At 34.9% G+C, this 7,360-nt stretch overlaps 1 protein-coding gene across 1 annotated transcript; it reads left to right on the top strand.

Annotated features, from left to right (window-relative positions):
* Window positions 1-704: 704 nt before the first annotated feature.
* Window positions 705-2,270, top strand: LOC142547287 (large ribosomal subunit protein uL29-like). The gene is made up of 3 exons (XM_075655492.1): window positions 705-835; window positions 948-1,240; window positions 2,004-2,270. Exons 1-3 carry the CDS (start codon window positions 832-834, stop codon window positions 2,076-2,078), a joined length of 372 nt encoding a protein of 123 aa, XP_075511607.1. The 5' UTR covers window positions 705-831; the 3' UTR covers window positions 2,079-2,270.
* The last annotated feature ends 5,090 nt before the right edge of the window (window positions 2,271-7,360 follow it).

Below are 7,360 nucleotides of genomic sequence, written 5' to 3'. Positions count from 1 at the left end.
TGTTAGACGACAGCTTATAATTTACTTGACTTATTTTGCATCCTAAAAAATCTGACTCAGCTTTTTGTACTCGAAAATTTATAGCGTTTTATTTTCCTTGAAAGGATTTTCGATCTTACACGAAAATTTTATCAAGAAATTATTAAAAAACTGTTATGAGCTGAGATTATTGACATGAAATACAATGTTCACATGTTTCACCGGACCAAAATCCTACTAAAAACAAGAATAACCAAGAAATAATTAAGAATTAATTTGTGTATAAACTGTGGATAGAAACAATACAAGTCAAGATAATAATCAAGCTTCAAATGTGAAAAGAGTAACAATAATACCCGCGCCACGGGAAATATGTCATAAATATCTCTCCACAAATGAGATGCATATGTTTGAATACACGTTAAATCAAAACCGTCACCATCGTCATAATAACAGTTAAAAATAGCTTCCAAAAGTAGAAAAAATTTATTGAAAATAATATCCAAACAAACCCATAGCATTAGATTTCTTTTATTCACATATTAATTTATTTTTTATTCCAAGATGCATATTGGAAATTTAAGAATTGATTTGTTGGATTTTGAATTTGGAAAAGGTGCAACCACTTGAACAAGCCATTACTTGGGGGGTGGGAAGAGTTAAATTGAAGTATTTGCATTTGGGGTTTTGGAGAATTATACTTTACTGAAATGGTTGAGGCCCAAACATCCAAAAACCCAAATGGGCCCAAAAGGTCGTAAATTAGGGTTTTAACATCAGCGTTTTACTTATACCCCGTACGCTTTCCGTCTCCCAGCCAGCAGAGGCAGATTGAGAGAACGAAGAGGGGAAATGGGTACGAATAGATACTAACCCTTTCAATTCGATGATAAATTCTCTATGTTTGAAATAGATTTTGTGTTTTTTAATAATTATTCGTATGATTTAACATTTGTTCTTGTTGTTAGCTCGTATCAAGGTGCACGAGCTTCGGCAGAAGAGCAAGGCGGATCTATTGGCGCAGCTGAAAGATTTGAAGGCGGAGCTTTCGCTGCTGCGCGTGGCGAAGGTGACCGGGGGCGCTCCGAACAAGCTCTCGAAAATCAAGGTGGTTAGGCTCTCAATTGCGCAGGTGCTGACCGTAATTTCGCAGAAGCAGAAGGCTGCTCTTAGGGAAGTATATAAGAACAAGAAGTATTTGCCTCTTGATCTCCGTCCTAAAAAAACACGTGCCATCCGCCGCCGTCTCACCAAGCATCAGGTATTGTAGTATACTTTTTTTTATATAATTTCTTTTCTCCTTGTGCTTTCATTTTCGGTAGTCTTTTTCTTTTAATGGCTGAAGACTTCATCATTTTGTTAATTGGGCTTTTTCATTATTGAAACATTGCTGTTGGTAATGACTGCTGGTACTTTGGTTCGTCTTGTTCCTGTGATTTATTGTGGGTTCTCTAAATCTTCAATCTTTCATGTGATTACGTTCGGGTTATTTTATTATCTATAGCTTGATAAATCCTGCAATGTTCCGTAGTATTGAATATAAATACCGGAGCAATCACTAAATGGTGATCTTTGTCCTTGTAATTTTGTCCCTTTTTCTCGAGAATCAGTAGACTCAAACAGTGATTGAATTGATGCAACAATGTTTACAGAGTGACTCAGAACATTGATCTTGATGTACTTAGTATTCTACACAATCTCTTACTGACTTAGATTGAAAGTTTTACATTGAGCTTTGTAATTACACATTGTAAATGTGTCTTTCATTAACTTGGAATCCTTTCGTCCTATCGAGCACTGTATTGGGAACACATGGATTTAAAAGTTACCCTGTACTATTTGAGTGTAAGTGTGTAACTGTGTTAAATATTATGAATTTGAATCCATCGAATTCTTTATTTGGTCCAAGCAGTTTTCCATATGGAACAAGTTAGTTTTCATCTATAAACTTTTAAAAATGTGAAGTTTGCTTCATTTTGCCTGGCTTTAACTGATTTTTTTTCTTCTTTCTTGGTCTTGTGCAGGCATCATTAAAGACAGAGAAACAGAAAAAGAAAGAAATGTACTTCTCAATCAGAAAGTATGCAATCAGAATTTAAGTTACTTTGTGCTGGAAAGCATATTTGGTATTTTGACATCGGATCTTCGCTGATTTCATCGCTCTGTTCAATTGAATTGTTGCATTTACAGTTAGTTAAGAGATCATAAACTTGAAATTTTGGGTACCATTTTCCCTGTTATATGATGTTTGACATTCTATTTTATCCATCTTGCTTGAAGGTTGAGGTTCACTTTTGCTACACTGGTTCAATTTTTAGACTATTTTGTTGCGTCTCATATAAGTTAGTATTTTAAAACACATGAACACGTTTAATTCAAATTCGGAATCCAGCTTTATTTTTACTACTGGATATTTGACTATATGAGCACACGGGTATGGATCGACTCTTCTGCGCAAATTCTTGGGCGGAGACGAAACATTCTGCAACAAATTCCAGCACAAAAGAGACCTCTACGGTTAATAGTTCGCGAAGGTTATAGTTGCATGGATAGAATCTTAGTTTCAGATATTGGAGACTTCTTGATGTAAAATTTACATTATGTCATAATAGATTCAGTGTTGAAATCAAATTATTCTGGAAGGGATCTGAGGTGTGATCGAGAAGATTCTGTACATGACATTTGCCTGTCACAGCTGCCTGAGCATAAAAGCCTAAATAACCAGGCAGCCATAGCTAGGCCCCCGTTCTTGGTCTCTTTCACCTTCAGTTCCTCCAAAGAGACTGGATCTTTCGAAAGATTCAAGTGGTCGAATGACATGCCTCTCGTATAATTGATGTCTCTAGGAAAAATAAATTCACCAAGGTTCCAGAGGCTCGGTACCACGATATCTTGCATATTCTGTCTGGTCTGACTTGTGATTCCAAGAGGTAAAAAGATGCAATAAGAAAACAATTTTTCCTTTTAACTTGTATGACTATCTTCAAGGTTGGCAAGTATTACACACATTCGATCCAATGTGAAAAGTGCCACGTAGGTTCAAATTTCTAGAGTTATGTCGCACAAAAGTGGTGAATTATGAATCCTCACGTCCAAGGTATAAAATTAGTTTAGATCGTAGTAGGGAAGATCATTTTACCATTAGAAGGGTTTGACATATTGCAACAACCACTTTTTGACTTCCAGCCACATGAAGAGTAGTCGAGTGTATCACCCTGGTGAAAGATTACAAGGAATGAAATATGTTGAACAAAAAAGGTTATTGTCTTGACCTAGTGGTCAGTCGTTGACAATATATTTTCCAATATATTTAAATGGAAGCATTTCAAAATTTAAAGCCAGACAAACCTAAAAAAGTTAGAACCCTATAGGGTGTAAACTTCAAATTTTAGGCATTGAAAATAATAAGTATTTTATTTTATCCATTGGAAATATAACTTTCCCACGTTTTTTCCCATCGGATTATAAAATCCTTGTTACATCACTGTTTACATTAAAAAGAGTAAAATGTGTGAATTAAAAAATAGGTTTTGGCCCTGAATTAAGATTTTTTTTTTCATCATAATCTCTAAGGTACGTATTATAGAAAAATGCGTGATAATAATTTGCAAATTAATATATTTCTGTTATCCTTTTAAAAAAAAATATGTGATGCACAAAAAATAACTTAAAACACTTGAAAGTGAAAGGGAAAATTTATAAAACTGGTACTATAAATGGACATACTTTCGCTTTTGTTTTGTAGGTCGTCAAACTTTAATATTAATTTAATAAGTTGGTTTTGTTTTTACATGTAGTCTTAATTTTTTAATAAAAAATCATTGTCTTTTATGTGTTGTTGAAGGCATATTTTCTTGTAGTGAATACGATGATATGATTGGGATATCGTGAGGGAAAAGGCCTCAAAGGAGCCCGTTTACGAGAGAATGCCCTAGAGGGAACGCGGTGATCGTATTTTCATCGACTTGATATGATGATATATAAGGCCAAGGCTCAGTTGACGGGTGAGAGTGTCGCTGATGTCCTCGCCGTCCAGTATTATGGTTACATGTAGATGGATCCATCGACCTTCAGCTGATACGAAAGTCACAATTAACAATCCAAATTCAATAAAAGGGAAGCGTTTACGTATATGATGAAAAGGAAATGTTTATGACTGAAAGAAAAAAATTTTATGTTATGCATATTCATGAAAAGCTATTTTAAGTAAAAGTATTTTCACTGTTGCATGTAGATGTATATGTAGTACTTGTTATCATGGTTAAAGATTGATGAGTCAATAGACTCACTAGGTGTGATTGATGCAGGTGAGCATGATGTTGATGTTAATGAGGGACTTGATGATTGAGCTTGCTGGACTGAAGATGCACACAACCCGATGACGCGCTAGTTTTCTGCACTTACGTTTATGATTTATGGTTATTACTTATGCTATTGATTTAAGTTATTTAAAAGATTTTATGACTTATGATGCCTTTGAGAGGTTATGAGAGGATGTTCCAGTTAAGTTATTTTTGGAATAATGTTAGTTTAGGTTGGTTGACGTTTTACGATTTTATGCGTTGAATTACTTTCTTTTGGATTTTCAAATAATAGTTGGTTGATTTATTTAAAATGATGCAAAAGGATTTTGAAATATATATATGTATATACATAGTAATTTCGGCCAAATGAATTGGAAATAAAAAAAAATTTCTAGTATATTTTAAAGAAAAACGAGTAGTGGACGTTTCAGATTGGGTAAATGAACATTGACATATCATACACGCACGCAAATTTTTAGTGATTGTGAATTACATGAAATTTGATAAGTCAGAGGTCAGTGTCACTTTTTGCATATCCATGACTTATAGTCGTCCGCATTACTTATTGATTGAGTTCTTATTTTGTATTTTTGTTTTGCTCGAGACTAGAAAAAGTTCAAGTTTAGGAGGTTTGATAAATGCAAGAATTGCACTTAATTTATATAAGAATCCATTTGAATTATGTTAGTTTTAGACAGAATTACGTTTGATATTCGTTGTTTTTGTGTCGTGCACGAGATAAATGACTATTAGTTGAGTGAGGGCGATTAGGGGCATTTTTGGATGTTGAACTATTGAGGAAACAACACCGCAGCACCAAGGAACAGCACCGCAGCGCCAGGAGAGCCGAAGATCAAGCAACACGACACTGTAAACTAGCGTCGTGGCGCTATCAGGCCGAGAAACAAGCACCTAGGCACTTCCCACAAGCAGCGGCGCCACACCCTCGAGAAATGGGCGCCATCGCCGCGGCGCTTAATGACGGCGAGAACATGCAAATGGGCTTTAATCTACAATGCCCGTACGAAAAGATAAAAGAAGGAAAGGGTTTCACAAAGGATACAACCTTTTTCTCGAGAGAATTTAGGTGAGAAACAAGAGCACACATTTGGAGACGATCTGGAGCGCAAGGATTGATCACGAAGATGAAGAACGACGAATCTGAGGACAGAGACGCCACTTCTGATTTGTCATCTAATTCTTTCGTCCTTTTTATTTCTTGTGTTGCAATGTCTAAACCTTCAAACATGCTTTGCTTTTGATTAGATTTCTTCATAACCTAAATTTTTCATTCTAGAGGATGACGTAACTTTGTTGATACGATAATTTGACTCGATTGTTTATGTGATTGAATTCATTTTTGATTTAATTGGGTTTCTTTGATTTTATTCGACATTAATTTACTGGTCATAAATTGTCTGTTGTCCGATTAATTCTACAATTTGGGAGAGAGACTAGGATTATAGATTATTATAGACACATCGTTGAATGTTTTTATCGTTCGGAAGGCGCATAACTTCAGCGAGGCCTAGGTAAGAACATCGTTTGCATTTATCATTTAAACTTAGATTTTTATTAGGAATGTTTGGATCGAAGTTTGAATGATACAATTTATACGAAACTTGGGAATGTGGGAATAAAATAAATAGGTGTTCTTGGCCATTAAATAATTGGAATTCATGAATATAAATTCAACCGAGAATAATTATCGTGGAAACTTAGTGAAATCACTCATCTAGATATTTTCTCTCATTGATATTTTCTCGATTCAGTGATTAGATTGATATTTATTTACAATTAATTCATTTTCAGTAAACCAAACTTTTTATTGATTTTTCTAAATAAAGTTCAGACTATTTAATTACAAACACTGATATATTTTTACATACACACTCCTCGTGAGAACAATACTTTACTCACATATATCAAAACTTGACAATCGTGCGCTTGCGAGCAGAAAATAAGCAACAACGTAACAGGCCTTCATATCCGACAAGAAGATCAAGTAAATTTGAGTTCCCATTTTACTACCTTTAATATCGTTCCACATGAATACTGTTTCTGTAAATTTGTCCATGAACCAACCGGTTCCACTTCATCCATTAAGCATCGCTTGAGGTACATGACAATGATCGATTATCCATCTCGCTTTGTTCAATATTTCGCTTTGTATTTTGTATAAAGTAGGTACTCTTGCGATTTCAGAAATTTTATATCGAAATCAAAACAGACTTGATGTATAAGATATTTTAAATATCAAATTAAATGGATCGGTACAAATTAGCATACACCCATAATATATTTTAATAAAAAGATCATGATCGCAAAATATGATTGAAATATGAATGTAACTTGTATATGCAAGGTAATCACTCAATACACCTAATATAAAGAAAAGAATAAAAAAGATCAAAGAGAGAAAAATGAAAAGCGAAGAATCTCAATTAGATTTCACATGCAGATATAACTTGCAAGAACCAACATTATACATACATATGAAGAAGAGTGAGATGATGAAGATGATGACGATCATGATTATGCTCCTGCTACTATAGAAGACAAAGTGGAATATGATGATGACGACGAATGGATCATGATCATGATCATGATCATTCAGCGATGAACACTTTCTGCAGAGTGCGGCCCTTGAGTGGATGCTCTTTTGGCTGTGGCTTCGTTATTTCCGTATACAAGAGTTGCTGCACCACTTCGAGTGGATGATCTTGTGGTTGTGGCTTCGGTATTTCCGTATACAAGAGCTGCTGCACCACCTCGAGTAGTACTCTTTGTAGTATTAGTTGCTGCAGGATTAAAGCTGCTTACAAGTGAATCTGTGCCCGGCTTGCCGCTGGAATATTGTTGATAGGAAGAAGAAGAAGAAGGATTTGATGCCATTTTCGATAAAAATTAATTCGTCTGAAACTCTGCGTGTTCATTTCGAAGGTGGACAAGGTCTTTTATAAGGAAAAGTTCGATGTTTAACTATGGACACGGATCCTCTGCATTGCAGAGGAGAACAGCACTTTGTGCTGTTTTATTTTATTTGATTTCAATTAAGTTTGGTTTCAGTTTGGCTT

Source organism: Primulina tabacum, chromosome 5, assembly GCF_025594145.1.
Source record: "Primulina tabacum isolate GXHZ01 chromosome 5, ASM2559414v2, whole genome shotgun sequence".
In the NCBI taxonomy this organism is placed as follows: domain Eukaryota; kingdom Viridiplantae; phylum Streptophyta; class Magnoliopsida; order Lamiales; family Gesneriaceae; genus Primulina; species Primulina tabacum.
The sequence above is the reverse complement of the archived record's forward strand: the minus strand, read 5'-3'. Positions and strand labels throughout refer to the sequence as shown.